Here is an 18446-nt window from a genome sequence, read left to right as displayed (position 1 = left end):
TGCGGGGAGGCCAGGCTGACCACACCACACCCGGCCCCTCCTCATCTTCAGCACCTACTCAGCAGGGCCTAGGTTACGCCGTGCTGTGATCAGCCAAAGAATTAACATGGAGGAATTACAACACGCCACTTGCTGAAGTATGACTGCAAAAAAGGTACATTTTAGTAGAAACAGAAAACCAATTCTTTGTAAAATCACCCCAAATTCAAAGCTTTAAGCCTTAAACACTCTCATATTCTCTGGTCCTAGAAATGCCAACCACTGGTAACTACAAACACAGTCAGCTCTCGACAGCTGTGGGTTCCACATCCATGGATTCAACCAACTGTGGGTGAAAAATATTCAGAAAAAAAGATGCGTCTGTACCAAACATGTATACTTCTTTTCTTGCCCCTACACCCTAAACAATACAGGATAACAACTATTTGCATGGCATTTACACTGAATGAGGTGTTGCAAGTGATCTTAGAGATGACTTAAGAGTGTACAGGAGGATGTGCACAGGTTGCTGCTAACACTTCAGGTCAGGAGGCTGAGGCAGGAGGATCCCTGAACCTGGGAGGTCAAGGCTGAAGTGAGCTGTGACTGCTCCACTGCACTCCAGCCTGGGAGAGGGAGCAAGGCCCTGTCTCAGAAAAAAACCCAAAAAGTGAAAGAAGCCAGTTTAGGAGGTCCCAGACGGGCTGGATCCACTGACACACCTTTCTGGGAAAGAGCCAGGGCCTGCGGCAGGTGGGGGTGCCTGCTGCTCTTTTTGGGGGGGCATCGCTGTGTGCTCTGTGAATGGTGGTTACTTATGAAGGTTACAGGGATGTGTGCGTGTGTGAACTTGTATGACACTACACCAGGAAAGGGCAAATTTTACTGTAGGTAAATTTAAAAATAATTTTTAAAAAGTTATAAAAAATAAAGCAAATCACAAACAAAATAGCCTGAATACAAAAGAAAAAAAAATCAGACATTCCGGAAGGTAACTCTATCCAACTATACCATTGAGAAAATTATACGTCACTTTAGGCTGGGCATGGTAGCTCATGTCTGTAATCCCAGCACTTTGGGAGGCCGAGGCAGGCGGAATCACGTCAGGAATTTGAGACCAGCCTGGCCAACATGGCAAAACCCCGTCTCTACTAAAAATATAAAAATTAGCCATGTGTGGTGGCGGGCACTTATAATCTCAGCTACTCAGGAGGCTGACACAGGAGAACTGCTTGAACCTGGGAGGTGGAGGTTGCAGTGAGCCGAGATCACGCCACTGCACTCTAGCCTGGGCAACAGAGCAAGACTCCATCTCAAAAAAAAAAATTATAAATCACTTTAAATAAAACTCTAAATTAGATCAGATTATAATATTCTTAGTCAAAATACCCTTTTATGAACATGCACCAAACATCAAGTATAGTGGTCAGGGTCAGTGAGGACGCTGTCTGTGGTGGAGCTGGAAGTCAGCTGAGACGTTCAAACATCCCACAACATTTAGCAAGGCTTCAGACAGAGGCAGCGCAGCCCGGCGTTTAGGGAGAGGCTGACGCCCACATCCCCAGGTCCCTAAAGGCAGCCCGGCCTCTCGTGGGGTGGAGCTGCTCTGGCCCATGGCGGGTTAGGCTGAGGCAGGTGAGAGTTAAGCACAGACACCTACGCTCGGGCTGCAGCCCTTCTGCAGATGGTGCTTCAGCATCTTCTCAAGCTTAGACACGGCTCTGCTCAGCTCCAGCTTCTCCTGGGTCACCGTGCTGAGGGCTTTTGTGAGGGAAACATTGTCTTTCAGCAGGATGTCCACAAACTGGAATTGCAGCTCTGCTGCCATTTTTTTCTTGGAGAAAAGAAAATAAATTTGTAAGAATTTGTTGTTAAAGGGCATGCACATTACTTGTGTTTTTTTGTCAACAGTTATTTTTAGGGATTGTAATTAATGTGTCTGGGGTTCAGTAAGCAGCTTGTGGAGCTGGCAGAAAATTCTAGAAGTCACTGAATCACAGACTTTGCATGAAACTGGCTTGTATGAACAATGCAGGCCTGTCACAAAGCATAGCCCGTTTGGTTGTTCTAACAGCACTGAAATTAACAGGTGGCTGGATTGTTGTTAGTTCATCCCAAGGGGGCGGATGTGAAGCCCCTCAAAACAGGTTTATTACTTCCACCACGAAAAGGACGTTCAGCCTATGGAGGGTGGACACACTGAAAGGTCACCAGGGCCCAACACGGGGCAGGGTGCACCCCACCCACAATGACGTTCAGCTGGCGGGGCCAGAGGGCAAGCGGTGCAGCTCTCCCGCACCTCACATGCGTGGGCTCCACAATGAAAGTCATGATTTCATAAATGCCACAAAACACGCATCAAGAATTTATACCAGCAGCCAGATTCCCACCTCCTTCAGACGCAGCTTACAGTGAGCTCAGACTTTGCAAGGAGGACTTGGGTTTTTGTTTCTAGCAAAGGCCATCAACACAAATACAAAGCCAGCAGGCTGGGCCAGGTGGAGGTGAACATCGGCCGCCAGCACTGGAGCAGAACCATAGCCCCTCCTGACCAGCAGCCCCATGTGGTCGGGTCATGCACAGTGAGCAGCACGTGAGGGGGGTCCACACAGTCACACAGCATTCCATGGGCCGCAGGGCTCAGCCCCTGAAGACCACACAAGTGCCCCAGGACATGGAGGACATCCGTCCCCACTTGGCCCACAGGGTCGACCCCACCCACTCACCCAGATAGCAACCATGAATTCAGAGAAGGCAGCGAGGGAGGAAGAACTGGGCAGCGTGAAAAAGAAACCACAAAGCTGCCGAGAGGGCCCCTCTGGGGGAGGAGCCAGGGCAGGGACCTGGGGGCGCTCACCCCTTACCTGGGAGGAGGTGGGCCTGCTCAAGTCAGACTTCAGCTCCTCCAACGTGTGCAGTAAAGACATCGCTGCTTTCTCACTGGATGACGTCCAATCATTAACTGTCCTGTAAAAATAAATGGGCACTTAAAGGTACATATGCACCCCAAGTGACCATTATCCAAAACTAAACAAGAGCTCGTGGCTCAAGAGAGACAAGGCGACAGGTTCCTGAGGAGCCTGTGTGTGAATCACTTCGTCCAGCCGTGAGGCAGAGCCAGAGGCCCACGGGGGCAACAGGCCTGTGACTGGACGCTTCTGCAGAGCTCAGAAACCTCTAGCCGGGAGGCGCGCCACTGAGCATGGGAAGCCACCGCCTGCCAGGCCCCGTGGCTTTCCTCTGGAATGAATGATTTAAAATGCTGTCCTAAGTGAAACTTTGCTTAGAAATCATGCTGCTCTATATATTAAGTCCAAGTGTAGAAAGGAGAACTGTATTTGCTGAGTTTCTGTGGATAGGGAAAAAGACAAACATTAGCATTACCCTTTCTGCCCATATGAAATACCACGATCATCATCCTGGGTGTGAGTGGCCTTGAGTGACACTGGGCAGCGCCAGCTGGGGGGGGCACAGGAGGCTCCAAACCCGACCCTGTGGGTGGTGAGCAACTACACAGAGTGTAAAGAGAACCAAGCCAACCCTCAAAGGAACATGGAAGCCCCACGTCAGGCGTATTTTGAATCACAGGATTTTTCTCTCTGATGTTAGAATATGAATATGCCATCCTGCCAATCCAGAATCCCTCAGGAACGTCCCAGGAGGAGGACTAGAGCGTTAAGTGCAAAGGAGCAGGGGCCTCACACCAGACGCGCCCAAGCCCTGGGGACGGGTCTGGGACAGAGGGGTGGCTGCAAGGGACCAGCGAGCGCCAGGTGGCGTGGGTGCACACCTGTCCACGGCCTGGCTGGCGAAGCTGGTGAGAAGCCGGGCAGCAGAGAGCAGCCGCTGCCTCATCGCCTCTAGCTCTCGCTGCTGTTCCCGGAGGTGGTCTGCATCGGAGCCAGCAGCCCTGCGGGCAGAACCCAGGTGGAGGCGGCTGCCAGGCACCTCGTCCTTCGACTCCAGGTCTCTCACCGTCTGCTGAAGCTGCTTGATCTTATGCAAGTCACGCTGACGCTGCAGCTCTAATTCTCGCTGTTGTTAACAGAAAAAAGACAGAGAAAACGTTCACGTCAGTGTCCAAAAACAAAACTGCCGGCCGGGCGCGGTGGCTCATGCCTGTAATCCCAGCACTTTGGGAAGCCGAGGCGGGCAGATCACGAGGTCAGGAGATTGAGACCATCCTGGCCAACACAGTCAAACCCCATCTCTACTAAAAATACAAAAAATTGCCGGGCGCGGTGGCTCACGCCTGTAATCCCAGCACTTTGGGAGGCTGAGGCGGGTGGATCACGAGGTCAGGAGAGAAAGACCATTCTGGCTAACACGGTGAAACCCGGTCTCTACTAAAAATACAAAAATTAGCTGGGTGTGGTGGCGGGCGCCTGTAGTCCCAGCTACTCGGGAGGCTGAGGCAGGAGAATGGCGTGAACCTGGGAGGTGGAGCTTGCAGTGAGCCGAGATCGCGCCACTGCACTCCAGCCTGGGCGACAGAGTGAGACTCCATCTCAAAACAAAACAAAACAGAACAAAACAAAACAAAGCAAAACAAGAAACAAAACTGCCAGCAGGGTGTGGTGGCTCACACCTGTAATCCCAGCACTTTGGGAGGCTGCAGCAAGTGGATCACCTGAGGTCAGGAGTTTGAGACCAGTCTGGCCAACATGAGGAAACCCCGTCTCTACTAAAAATATAAAAATTAGCTGGGCGTGGTGGCGCGGACCTGTAATCCCAGCTACTTGGGAAGCTGAGGCAGGAGAATCACTGAACCTAGAAGGTAGAGGTTACAGTGAGCCGAGATTGCGCCACTGCACTCCAGCCTGGCGACAGAGTGAGACTCCATCTACAAAAAAAAAAAAAAAACAAAAAAACTGCCAAGCAAAAGCCCAAAACACATAGCCACGTTACAGGGGAGGCCCCTTGCAGACCAGAAACAGGCCCTCGGGCAGGCGGCCTCTGTGGTCCTGCACTGGGACCCACAGCCGACGCACTGCACACCCTCGTGCTGTGCTGCTCTGTGTCCCTCTAGCACGGAGGCAGCTGAATCACACTCCAGAATGATTCAGTGGTAAAAGCGTTTCCATCGTAGTTTTTAAAACTATCAGGCTTTCATTAGGCCCAGGACAAGCACGCAGGGTCCAAAGGAGAGGAGCCTGAGAAGCTGAAACAGACCGGATGACGCTTCCCTGTGCCCTGGTCCCACTCATCCACATATGTACACGCACACGCCCAGACGTTCATACCAGCATAGTCACGGACAGGCACATTTGTGCATGGGAATGTGCACACACATATGAGCCTGAGTGCACCCCTGGGGCTGAGCCTGGGTGGCCAGGTGGGCCTGGGCTCCTAAGCCAGACCTCAAGGAGCAGCAGCCTTTCCTTCTGCAGGACGGGGGCACAGGCCATGTCTGGTGCCCGGGAGAAGCATGTCAGCAAGTGCCTGAGCCCCTGCCCACGGCCCGACTCCTGCCAGGCAGGGGACAGAAGGTCTATTGCACAATGGGGCAAGGAAGGACAAAGCAGCCTCTGAAGGGCCTCGGATTCCCAGCAGCGCCGCTGGGGCTTCCTTGTGACAACACAAAGACAGATCCGGCGGGAAGAGGCCCAAGATGCAGACACACAGAGGCGGCTTGCCGTGTCAGGGAGGGAACCCCAGCACTGAGCTGAGGCCGCCCCAGCCCAGAGGACCCATGGCTGAGCCTGCACTGCATGGCACCAGCACTCCTGCCACTGCAGTGACCAGGATGCAGCTCAGACTCTACCCTCCTGACAGCGCCTCACTCAATGCTCGGGCCTCTTAAACAGGAATGAGTATCTTTTCTATTTTCTAGTAAGGAAAGTAAGATACAGAGGAACTAATGAGATTATATTATTTAGAAAATATGGAATTGTCTCTGGCATGCCACTATCTTGGGAGGCTTCCACGGCTACAGCTAGAGAAGGGTTCTATAATCCAGATCGAATTCACTATCCTCAGTAAAAACCACTCTGGAGGCCGGGCGTGGTGGCTCACGCCTGTAATCCAGCACTTTGGGAGGCCAAGGTGGGCGGATCACAAGGTCAGGAGTTCAAGACCAGCCTGACCAACATGGTGAAACCCCGTCTCTACTAAAAATACAAAAAAATTAGCCGGGCGCGGTGGTGGGCGCCTGTAGTCCCAGCTACTCGGGAGGCTGAGGCAGGAGAATGGCGTGAACCCAGGAGGCAGAGCTTGCAGTGAGCCGAGATTGCGCCACTGCACTCCAGCCTGGGCAACAGAGCGAGACTCCGTCTCAAAAAAAAAAAAATACAAAAATTAGCTGGGCTGGATGTGGTGACATGCACCTGTAATCCCAGCTACTCAGGAGGCTGAGGCAGGAGAATCACTTGAACCCGGGAGGTGGAGGCTGCAGTGAGCCAAGATCGTGCCATTGCACTCCAGCCTGGAAGACAGAGCGAGACTCTGCCTCAAAAAATCACTCTGGAAGGGCCACCTCCCTCAAAATACAGGTCAATGTGCACCCTGAAGCAAGTTACTAATGCAACTTAGAAAATATTTTCTAAGCACTCATGTTACTATTCTGTTTAATAAACAATCAAAATTAAATAAAAGGTTTTGGCTGGCAACTTCGGGCGTGGTTTCAGGAAGTTCTCAAAAAGCAAAGACTCCTTTGAGCATTCCATGAAAGGTAGAGCCCTGGCCCAGGAGAAAGGCAAACACACACCACGTCTCACCCTCAGCTGGGGTCCTGTGTAGACGCCCCTGCCATGCTTGGCCACACTGTCTGCACCACCAAACCACCTCCCCACTCTCCAAGGCTTCTGGAGATAAAAAAACTACGACTATTCCGAAGAGTTTTCTTTTTGTTTTTTTGTTTTTTTGAGATGGAATCTCCCTCTTGTTGCCCAGGCTGAAGTGCAGTGGCGCAATCCCGGCTCACTGCAACCTCCGCCTTGCGGGGTTCAAGCAATTCTCCTGCCTCAGCCTCCCGAATAGCTGGGATTACAGGTGCACACTACCATGCCCGGCTAATTTTTGTATTTTTAGTAGAAATGGGCTTTCGCCATGTTGGCCAGGCTGGTCTCGAACTCCTGACCTCAAGTGATCTGCCCGCCTTGGCCTCCCAAAGTGCTGGGATTACAGGCATCGGCCACCATGCCCAGCCTGCTCTCATCCCTTCTATTCAACATTGTTGAGTTCGTGCCACTGCACTCCAGCCTGAGTGACGGAATGACACTCTATCTCAAAAAATAAGTAAATAAATTTAACAAAAGTATAAAACTTATATTTTGAAAGCAATGAAACGCTACTGAAAGAAACTAAAGAAGGCCTAGGTAAACAGCCAAGCGTGGTGGCTGACGCCTGCAATCCCAGCAGTCTGAGAGGCCGAGGCGGGCGGATCACCTAAGGTCAGGAGTTTGAGACCAGCCTGGCCAACATGGAAAACCCTGTCTCTAGTAATCCAAAAATTAGCCAGGCGTGGTGGCATGTGCCTGCAGTCCCAGCTACATGGGCGGCCGAGGCAGAAGAATCGCTTGAACCTAGGAGGCAGCGATTGCAGTGAGCTGAGATCACATCACTGCACTCCAGCCTGGGTGACAGAGCCAGACCCTATCTCAAAAAAAAAACCTAATTAAATGGAGGGACACATTCTGTAATCGTGGATCAAAAGACCTCACACTGTCCAGATGTCAATACTACCCAGAGCGATCAGCACATTTAATGCCATCTCTAAGAAAATCCTAATGGCAGGTTCTGCAGAAATACACACCAATCCTCAAATTCCTGTGGAACAGCAAGAAGCCTCACAGAGCTGAAACTATCTTGAAGAGGAAGAACGAAGTTGGAGAAATCACACTTCCTGATTTCAATACTTTCTAGAAAGCTACAGTAACAGCAGTGTGGTGCCAGCATCAGGGCACACAGGCCAGGGCAGACCACATCAGAGGGCCATACGTAAATCTCGCGTCCCCCACGTGAACCATCCTAACTCCAACTGCTTATCGTTTTTAAGTGTGGACGCTCCGCCAGCAGGCGGCTCTCACCAGCTTCTCCTTGTCTCTCTGCCACTTCCTCCACTGCTCCGCAGCCGCTGGGCTCTGCCTGGCCTCCGCGCTCCTCCTCGCAGCCTTGCGTCCTTCTTGCTCTTTCAACCGTGGGTGTGACTGCTCTAATTCTGCCTGCAACCACACTGGTTTCTCCCTCTCTCTCTCCAGAGAGCATCTCGGCTCTCGTTTTTGGGTGTGCAGAGCTTCCACCGTCGACTTCAGTGTGGCACTTACCTCCTTTTCTCTCCTGAGCGCCTCACAGTGCTTCTGAGCCTCAGCCTCAAGCTGCTGCTGAGAACGCAGGGCTTGCTGCTGCACCTTTTCAAGCATCGCTTGCAAGTCCACCACCCGGGTCTTCTCCTCCTTCAGCTTCCGCAGCAGAGCGCGATGCGCCTGTGTGTCCTGGTGCACGCAAGCCTCCTGTGTCCTCTGGCTCAGCTGCTCGGTCAGCAGCCGCTCATGCCGCAAGGCCTCTGACAGCTCCAGGGTGCGGCTCTTCTCAGCCGCAAGGTCCTTCTGGAGCTCAGAGAGCTGGCTCCGCTCCTGAACCAGCAAGGCCTCGCAGCGTGAGTGCTCGATGCGCAGCTCCTTCTGCAGGTTGTCCTTGGCCGTCTGCTCGTGTTTCAGTGCCACGCAGAGTCGACTGCTCTGAGCACGCTGTGTCTCCAAAGATGCCTGCAGCTCCTAGACAGCAAACACATACGATGGGAGACACTGAATCAAGAGGAAAAGCGTCTGCATGGTTTTCCTGTCCACATTTGTTTACATACTTTAGCCCAGCAATTCTACCTTTTGAAATGCACCCTACTAGCCATATGTAGGGGCAAGATTTTTTTGCTAGTTCATCAAGTAACAAAAAACCCAGACAGCGGAGATGACATACTTTTTTTATAAGTGGTGTTGAGTAGCTGCACATACGCATCCTGGGTTCAGAGATGCTCCCTGTCTGTCCCTCTCCAGAAAATGATTCAGAGATGTCCCCTACCCACCCCCTCTCCAGAAAAGCACTCCACCAGAGGCTCCTGCCCCCTCTTCAGAAAATCGCTCCACCAAAGAGGCTCAGAGATACACACCCAGCTTGCTATGCACCACCACTCCCACGCTGAAAGCCATAACCCATGGAGCTGGCGCAGACTTGCTCGGAAGCCACAGGACGCCGGCTGGGCCTCTGCCATACAAAGCAGAGGGCCCCCACCACCAGCCTGCCTTGTGCTCAGAGCTCTGAGGCTGCGCTCTGTCTGGATGCCAGCGAGGAGGCTGTGTCCGTCTGCACAGCAAGTGCTCAGGGACAGCGGGGGCTCCCAGAGGGGTATCGTGCCACCACGGGTCACTGTACTGTTCGCCCTGTGGTGGCTGCCACTACACCAAGGTGCAATTTTACCTGAAAACACAGCCCTATCCTGCTACGTCACACTGCTGTCAACTGGGCACACTGCCAGGAAGAACAGGAAAAGGAGGATGAAAGAGGAGCATGGCTTCAGGCTTCCAGTGGACACAGCCCATGCCGGCTGCCTTGCCCTGACGCCCTGTTACCTCCAGGGCCTTGGCACTCTGGCCCTCCCTCTGCAGGTGCCGCAGCTGCTCCTCCTCCAGCTGGCTCTGCAGGGAACGCCCCTTCCCCTGCTCACTCTCCAGCTCCTGAAGTGCGGCCTTCAGCTCGTTCTCCTTACTGCTCAGCATGGATCTGCATGGAGACATCACAGAACAATCTGACCACATGGGCCAGAGTATGCTCCCGGGGGCTGGGAGCTCCAGGAGGGGAGGCAGAGCCCTGATAGGTCCCACGCATGTGCTTCACCCCCCACCACAGGATTATCAACCCGGGGACAGCAGGGCACGGTGCCCCTGGGGCTGCCCAACTGCGGCCCACCAGAGGTTCTGTGTCCCTTCATGACCAAGAAAACCATGGCCACAACGGGGAGACTCCGCCAGTGCCCAGGGAAGGTGGATCAGGCGCACCTCAGCTGGAGGACCTCCTGCTGCACCTCGCAGAGGGACCGGGACAGCTGTTCGTTCTTCTGCCTGCTCTCACAGAGGTCGGACTTCAAATCTCGCACCACAATCTGCTCCGCCGCCAGGAGCTTCTGCACGCCGTTTGCTTTCTCTTGCTCTTCACTCAGCGTCTTCTGCAAGTCACCAGCAATGCACTTCTCCTGCTCTACTTTATAAGCCAGCAGTTCAACTGAGAAAGACGAAAGAACAGAAACAGGCCCCCATGAGCTCCTTGTGCTGCACAAGTGATACCAGGTTAGAGACAGACTCGTGGGGGCGTGGGGTGTATGTGCTTCGGGAAGAAAGGAGGTTCTGTGGACTAGAAGCTTTCACTGCGGGTGGAACCAGGATGCTCAATTCTGCCCTCTGGGCCCATTTCCTTCCGGGGCCCACCCTCCTGGCCGGGAGCACCCAGAGCCCAGGAGTGATACAGCCCTGGGGCCATCCTAAAAACGCCACCCCACCCCCACTCACACCCTAAACTGCCTCCAACAGAGGCAGCTCCAGGCCCAGGTGGCTTTACTGGAAAATTCTCCCGAAACTTAAGGAAGAAATAACCCCAATTCTAGACAACGGAGGGCGGAGGGGCTACTTCCCAAATACTTCCCGCACCCCCGTGGGGCTGGTGCTACCCAGCACCACGACCAAAAACGCACAACAGAAAACAGACCAGTGCCCCACACGAGCACTCGGACAGCACCGGCCCACCCCCCCATGCCCCTCACGAGTGACCGCATGGTGCCGGCCCCCTTGTGCCCCTCACGAGCATTTGCACAGCGCCGGCCCCACCGTGCTCCTCACAAGGACATGCACAGCACCGGCACCCCCCGCCCGTGCCCCTCACGAGCGCTTGCACAGCACCGGCCCCCAGCCCCAGAGAGCACAAAGGGCACGGGCGCTGGGACAAGGGCTGTGGGCTGAATTGCAAGGCCGTTCCCCTTGACGGAATCCAAAACTAGGAACAGAGGGCACTTCCCCAAGCTGACCAAGGGCGCCTGACCCCACATGCAAGGGTACGAGACCAGCTCCTGCCCCCAAAACTAAGAGCAGGGAACGGCATCTGCCACACAGCTGACGGCACAGCACGCGAGAGAACGTGGGCAAGAAAAATCGTTACTTACCCACAAGGTAACAAAAAATCGTTACTTACCCACAGATGACCTGAGCATCTACATAAAAACTCCCGAAGAAGCTAAATTAAATGTAGAAACCTACAAGACATTCCTGAACTCTAGCACGAGCTCCCAAGAACCTGCCAGCACTCAAAAGCCCAACCCAGGCCCCTCTTGCCCACACCAGGCCCAAGAGTGAGGCCTCCATGCCAGCCCCACCCAGCGCTGCCTGTCTCCAGGGTCCTTTCTGCTCAGTTCTATCAGCTGACAACCATGGCAACACTCAGGGGCTTGACAAGATGATGCCCTGTCACCACCCTCTGCTCCCAAGGCCACACAGGTGAGTGTTGGGTGGGCAGGTGCAGAGGCCGGGCCCCACAGGCAGCAGAGACAGTGGCACCCACCCTGCCTGCGCAGCTGGTGCTCCTGCTGGCTCCCACGCGACTCCGCGCTTGTCAGCGCTGTGTGCAAGTGCTGCAGCTTCTCCTGGTTCTGCAGGTGCGTCATGCGCAGCTGGGCGCGCAGAGCCTGGATCTCGGACAGCAGGCTGCTCCGGTCCGGCAGGCGAAGATGCTCCAGGGACTTTTCCTGCAGGTCTCCCTGGGGGCACAATGGGAAAAGCAGCCTGAGCATTGGGCAGCCACCCCATGCCCCAGCCTTCCCTGCTGCCCGCCCTCAAAACCCGCTGCGCCGGGACAAGCCTGCTGAGTCTGGGATGGGTGCACAGTAGCTGCTGGGCCTCAGCTCTGGGGCCTGCAGGCGTCAGGGCTGGGCTGCGCTACCCTGCGTGAGGCCTGCAAGCCAGTTACTCTCAACACTAGGTCTCATGTGTACGCTGGCAGGGACAGGATTTCTAGTGTCCCCATGGCACCAATGCCACCCAGCCCTGCACACAGAGCACCTCTCACCCCAGGAGGGGCTACTAGGAATGGAGAACGTTTCTTTAGCCACTTATCTCAGAACAGAGTGAGGCCGTGAGGGTGCATCTCGAGCACACCTGTCCTGTTACAGCTGCAGGTGGAAAAGTGCAGCATCCTGCATGGACTGAGCGTGAACGCCTGGGTGAGTCACAGCCACATTCCAGCGGTCGAGAGAAACACACAAACCGAAATTCACATACAAAACAGTCTGTGTCACCCTCTCTGCCAGGGCTGGAACCCTGGGGCAAACTGAGGCCTGGTGGCAGAGCTGACACTCACCTGCTCATGGATGATCTTCTCCAGCCTTTCGAGCAGGGATCTGTGACCCCCCAGATCTGAGCCACTGAGTCGGGGCTGCAGCCCAACCCCCTGCATCTCCTGCTCTTTTTCAAACGCCTCTTGCACAACCTGCAGAAGGTCCCCTCTCCAATCGGGGCACGCAGTAGGCACTTCCTAAAGAGGGAAGAAACGTGGCATCCTCACAAATGCACCTGCATGCTTGTGCCCCGAAGTTCGCAGTGTGACTGCGTTTGGAGATGGGGCCTGCGGGAGGTGATTCAGGGTAAATGAGGCCTCATAAGAGGAAGAGACACCAGAGCTCACTCGCTCTCTCCATCATGTGAGGACACAGCACGGAGGCGCTGTCTGCAAACCAGGAAGGGCGCCTACACCAGAATCCAACCCTGTGGGCACCCCGATGCCACAACAGGTGAAATCAATGTCTGCTGTTCAAGCCCCCGGTCTGGGGTGTTCTGTTACGGCAGCTGAGCAGACAGACAGCCGTTCAAACAGAAATGACCTTGACAGAAGAGAAGACACACACTGCCCAGGGCCATTCAGGGCACGAGAAGCAGAGGCTGCCATCATAAGCACAAAAGAGACTGAAAAAGATGATAAAGTAAGGTCAGGAAAATGTCAGCAAAGCTCCTTCCCTCTTTTCCTGCTGCTGCACCTTCGAGGCCCGGGGCCTGGAGGGGACGTAAGGCTGCAAGGGGCTACCCACTGGTCCCCAGGGGCGGCGTGCAGCACCGATGAGCCTCCTGAATGCCAGCCAGGCTGCCGCTCGCACACAACCAGGGCCTGCTGGAGGTGCGGGCAGAGGCACCAGCACACCCTGTGCGTTCCAGGCACAGGCACAAAGCCCTTCCCTCCCTCACGAAGCTTTGATCCCAGTCAGAGGCAGGCGCAGGGGCAGGACAGGGCAGGCATGGAGATGGGAGGGAGCGTGATGGGGCTTGGCGCCCACTCCACAAGCTCCACAGGCCCTGGTGCTGGAAGCAGACAGGCAGGGAGATGGGGAGGGCTTGGGGAAAAGTGGGGCACAGGGTGAACAGCACAGAGGTGAGGCCCTGAGGTCCAGTTGCTGGGGCTTGGGGTGTGGAGGGGGAGGTAGGAGAGACCCAAGGGGAGGAAAGAGGCCGGAGGGCAAGTCACCTGAGTGGCAGGAGGAGAGGCCCTGGGGGACAAGTGCTGGAATGGGCTGAGTCCGCAGGGCCACATGGCCAGGAGAGACCACCCTCAGCCTCCCCGCAGGCTCACATAGGGCACAGGCCTGAAAGCCCTGAGCCCTTCTGCCCCACACACACCTCCACGTCCCACAGGGAACCTGCCCCGAGAGCCTGTGCTGGCTGTGGGAGATGGCGAGGCCTCCCCAGGGTTCTTGGACCTCAGTCTTCTTGGCCACGCTAAAAAAATCCTAGGCCAGGCATGGTGGCTCACGCCTGTAATCCCAGCACTTTGGGAGGCCGAGGCGGGTGGATCACAAGGTCAGGAGTTCAAGACCAGCCTAGCTAAGATGGTGAAACCCCGTCTCTACTAAAAATACAAAAATTAGCTGGGCATGGTGGCATGCACTTGTAATCCCAGCTACTCGGGAGGCTGAGGCAGAGAACTGCTTGACCCGGGGAGGTGGAGGTTGCAGTGAGCCGAGATTACGCCACTGCACTCCAGCCTGGGAGAGACAGCGAGACTCCATCTCAAAAAAAAAAAAAAAAAAAAAAAAAATCCTCGTCTCCACGTGGCCCTAAGGACGCGGCCATTACCGCAAGCTCCTTAAATCCTTTGGAAAAGAAGTGTGTGAGATGCAAAATAAACCTGCGTCTTTCCCCCACGAACGAGCTGTCCTGTACCTCATCTTCCTTCCGGGGTGAGTGCGGCTCGCAGCTCGGGGGTGCAAGGCCTTCTGACAGCGCCAGGATCTGATGGCTCTCATCACGCACCATCTGCAGTAAAGCCTGTGGCGGGAAAAGTGCGTCAGGAGGGAGTCGCCTGCCACCCCACACAGCCACGCTCTATAACACCTGCGGTCCCAAGCTGCAGCCAGGACTCCGTGAAGGGCGGGCAGCTGTGGAGAGGGAGGGCACCACCTTGGCTTCGTACAGGCAGCACCCACTTCTCAAGCTATAAGGTTTTCAAGCCCACCTCTCCCGACCTTCAGAGAGACAACACGGAAGCCAGGCTTGGAGTGAATTTCTCTGTAAGCCACTCCAAAGATGGCCCCGCCACTTCCTCCACTCCACCTGCCTCTATAAGCCACTCCAAAAATGGCCCCACAACTCCATAAGCCGCTCCAAAGATGGCCCCGCCACTTCCTCCACTCCATCTGCTCCCTGAGGGGGACACCGTCCCCTGTCTAAGCCTGGACAAAGCTCAGGGCAGGGCTTTAGGCCAATGTCCATAGCAAGATCACAAACATCACACACTCCCTGCCCTCCTGGGACACTACGAGGAGGCCACACAATGGCCACCCAGGAGGCCTCTGTGCGTGGTCCGGCTGAGGCCAGTGCCAACCACCAGCGTGGGGTGAAGCTGCCTGTACCAGGCATGGGGAGCAAAGAAAACCATCCCCAGCAGGCCCTGCCCACAGGTCTGTGAACACGAGGCGGCTGCTTCATACCACCGAGTACGCAGCAGTGGGTGTCTGGACACACACTTGACTGTCTCGCCGGAGAGGCTGAGGGGTTAGCAGATGGCCCTATGGAGAAGCTAGTGTCACGACCAGCCTAGAGCCCAGAGCCCAGAGGCTCCGCGCAGTCACCACCACATGAGCACACACCCAAGCACAGGACACATCTGCATAAAAACCTGAAGAGAAAAGTAATCTAATGAAGCCCAAAAAGAGGGAAATGCAAAATGAGGCAATGACGAGGCCTACGATGGGGTGTGACTGACTGAAAATATGCTTTCCTATAATTTTAATGATATGCCCAAAAAAGTCAAATACTAACACTTAAGTAGTAAAACCAAATTGCATACTACGTTTATTTTAAAAATAATTAACAACTGAAAACACTTTTACTTTAAACATAACGTATGTGGCATAGGATGGATGCAAACTGAGGTCTACAGCAGAGCAGGGTGGGGTTGGGGGGATCGGGGTGGTGCAGGGAGGAGCGGAGATGGGGGAAGCAAGGCCGTGGTTGGGGGAGCAGGGTTGCAGGGTTGGGGGGGTGTGCAGTGGGAGCAGGGCCGGGGGAGCAGGGTTGGGGGTGCAGTGGGAGCAGGCCGGGGGAGCAGGGCAGCAGGAAGACACTGAAGCTGCTTGTCCCTCCCTTCCAACTGCAGAGGACAGGCCATTTCCTTCTTTTTAATATGCTTTTCTAGATCCTGTATTGAGGAGAAAATGCATTTTAAAAAACATCTCTTACAAAGAAGAGATGCACAGGCCCTGGGCCACAGCTTCCCGCCAGGTGACACGGGGCTCTCGCAGCTCGGTTCCCGTGAGGCCGGGAAGTGGGGCAGAGTCCAGTGGGCACCTTAGAACATGGCCTGTGAGGCAGCCTGGGGGGTCCCACAGACACAGTCACTAGGGCTGGGAAGGTTCTGCCACCTCCACACTCAGGACCAGGCGGCTCTGTCCGCGGTGGTGGTGGTGGTGGCGGCGGTTTGGGGGGGTAGTCCTTGTTTCCTCAGCTCCAGCACCTGCCCTGCCCACTCATGGCTCAATTCCAGGCATGGCCGGAGGTGGCCAAGAGTGGCCGGGGCCCCACCTGTGCTCAGGACCTCAGCCTCCTCAGTATAGCGGTCACAAGGGATATTAGAGCGTCGACCATACTCTTGGCGTCTGTGGCTGCATCTGAGCAGTGGATGTCCCCCACGCGCCTGGAGCCACCTCCAAGCAGGGCAAGCACCCAGCTCCACTCAGATCCCCACTGCGCATCACTGTGGGCACAACCCTGGGGCTCCACACTCAAACACAGGCCAGAAATTAAGACAATAAAGGAAAACCCTGAGTTTGAAACAGTCTGAGACATCCGTGAAAAAAACTCCTCGTGATTTTCAACTGGACTTGGGACCTTTGAAAGCTGGAGGTGCTCCCTGGACAGCAGCTCCTCCTCTTCCTCCCCCTCCCCCCTCCCTCTCCTCTTCCTTCCCCCCCTCCCCCTCCTCCTCCACTTCGCAGCTGCTGCCTCAAGGGCTACAGGAGGCCTTTCCTGCCTTCTTTGCTTTTCTTTTTAAATTATGAAACCTAAGTATGAAGAGTTAACATTAATCAAATTTATTCCTTAAAAATCAGGAATTCTAATATTAGGTTGTTTTCCATAGGAAACACTAACAGAAACATCTCCTTGATGTTTTATATTGTATAAAAATTTGAGGCCAGGCACTGTGACTCACACTGTAATCCCAGCACCTTGGGAGGCTGAGGTGGGCAGATCACTTGAGCTCAGGAGCTCAAGACCAGCCTGGGTAACATGGCAACACTCCATCTCTACAGAAAATACAAAAATTAGCTGGGTGTGGTGGCTCACGCCTATAATCCAAGCCACTTGGGAGGCAGAGGTTGCAGTGAGCCGTGACTGTACCGCTGGGTGACAGAGTGAGACTCTGTCTCACCAAAAAAAAAAAAAAAAAAAAAAAAAAAGGAATTGCAAAGAAGAAATAAAAAACTGATTAAAAAAAATATCTCCAATTTCCATGTTTACGAAAGTAAAATAAGTTTTCTTTTTAATGAAAAAAAGAGGTTTAATTGACTCAGTTCTGACAAAGAGGGGTCTTATTATGTCGCCCAGGCTGGTCTTGAACTCCTGGGCCCCAACGATCCCCCTGTCTCAGCCTCCCAAAGTGCTGGGATTATAGGCATGAGCCACCGTGCCCAGCCAAATGAAGTAAAACAAGTTTTATTCTGAATGCAGTAAGTCCTCACTTAACGTCATGGATGGGTTTTGGAAACCGTGACTGAAACACATGTAACAAAGGCACCCTCAGGGCCTGCGGAGACAGCGGGAGCTGGGCCAGCAGCACAGGTCAGCTTCCAGGAACCTCGGGGCGACGCGAAGTGAGGACTTACTGTGCAATCTCAGAAGAGGTTTCACTGATGGGAAAACTGTTTTGTTTGGGAATATGTTTACCACTTGGCTAAGCTCCTGTAGTGGCATCATTCTATCACTCACTTGTTTAGCCAAGTTTTTGTCAATGGTTTTACCATAAAATGATCTGCTGAACTGGGAGAGAAAAGAAAACTTATGAAAAGTTCCACAAAATTCTGCCTTCAAAGTTGACTCCAAGGAGGCTGAGTGGCTTCTCTCCCATCGTCTGAAGAGAACTCGGCTCAGTCCTAGAGCATTGAGGCATCTGGTGCCTCGGCTTCTCTACAGGGCACAGGCGGGAGGGAGGCACAGGCAGCAGGGAGGCACAGGCCAGCTCTGCGACTCGGGGCAACACCACCTGCCCACGGGCTCACAGGACCCTCCCTGCCCAGATGGGAAGTGGCCACCTAAGGGGCCACTGCAGGGCTGGGCAGGCGGCTTCCGGGGCCACCATGGGGCTGCCTCCTATGAGTCATTAAAATGCAGGTGCTCAGAGGCACCCAGGAAAAGCTGGCCCTCCCAGGCTCTCCCTGGCAAGGCAGGACGACGTAGGGCTTGGGGGATGCCCCGAGGCTGCACATGTGAAGCTGTGAGGGCCGCCCCTACCAGCCATACCTTCACGTGCTTCGGATGCACTTCCTTCTCCTTCATGGCTTCCTGCAGCGGCTGAAACCTTCCAGAGATGGGAGCAGGGGTCACAGGACCAGCAGTTCCAGCCTCAGGGCCTCCTGACCGCGGGCTCAGTCTTGCTCCAAAACCCAAGCCGTCACCTAAAAACACCACAGGGTCAGGGTCCCACCCACAGCTCTCCAGGGGGTTCCGCAGGGGACGCACTGCAGAGGCAGGACAGGGGTGATTGGCCCGCAGCCCCCAGCGACAACCACACTGTGATTCTGCTCACGGAGAAAACACTGATGGGCCCCAAAAATGCTTTCATAAAAACATAACCCTGGTGAGAATGACGCACGTCAAGTAAGAACCCAACTTCGCAGGTTGAGTACATCACCTGAGTCCCTGATTCCAGCGCCAGCCTTAGGGGACCTCTGCTCACTTTTCCAGACGTGGCCCCCAAAGACTCCACAAAACCCAGATGGTCTAGGCAAG

The 18446-nt window shown here is 54.5% G+C and overlaps 1 protein-coding gene across 8 annotated transcripts in view; it reads right to left on the bottom strand.

Annotated features, from left to right (window-relative positions):
* PCNT (pericentrin) overlaps positions 1-18446 on the bottom strand; it is a 116012-nt gene that overhangs the window by 5774 nt on the left and 91792 nt on the right. For 4 of the 8 annotated variants that reach the window (XM_030806331.1, XM_030806332.1, XM_030806333.1 and 1 more), the window contains 10 exons: positions 17958-18112; positions 14163-14267; positions 12313-12486; positions 11518-11713; positions 9969-10191; positions 9543-9693; positions 8007-8693; positions 3770-4014; positions 2844-2946; positions 1640-1813 (listed from right to left, as the gene is read on the bottom strand). In XM_030806331.1, the coding sequence (XP_030662191.1) occupies positions 1640-1813; positions 2844-2946; positions 3770-4014; positions 8007-8693; positions 9543-9693; positions 9969-10191; positions 11518-11713; positions 12313-12486; positions 14163-14267; positions 17958-18112 (2213 nt within the window). The other 4 variants (XM_030806335.1, XM_030806338.1, XM_030806334.1 and 1 more) reach the window with 3 other exon arrangements.

This window comes from Nomascus leucogenys, chromosome 25, assembly GCF_006542625.1.
Source record: "Nomascus leucogenys isolate Asia chromosome 25, Asia_NLE_v1, whole genome shotgun sequence".
Lineage (NCBI taxonomy): Eukaryota > Metazoa > Chordata > Mammalia > Primates > Hylobatidae > Nomascus > Nomascus leucogenys.
The sequence above is the reverse complement of the archived record's forward strand: the minus strand, read 5'-3'. Positions and strand labels throughout refer to the sequence as shown.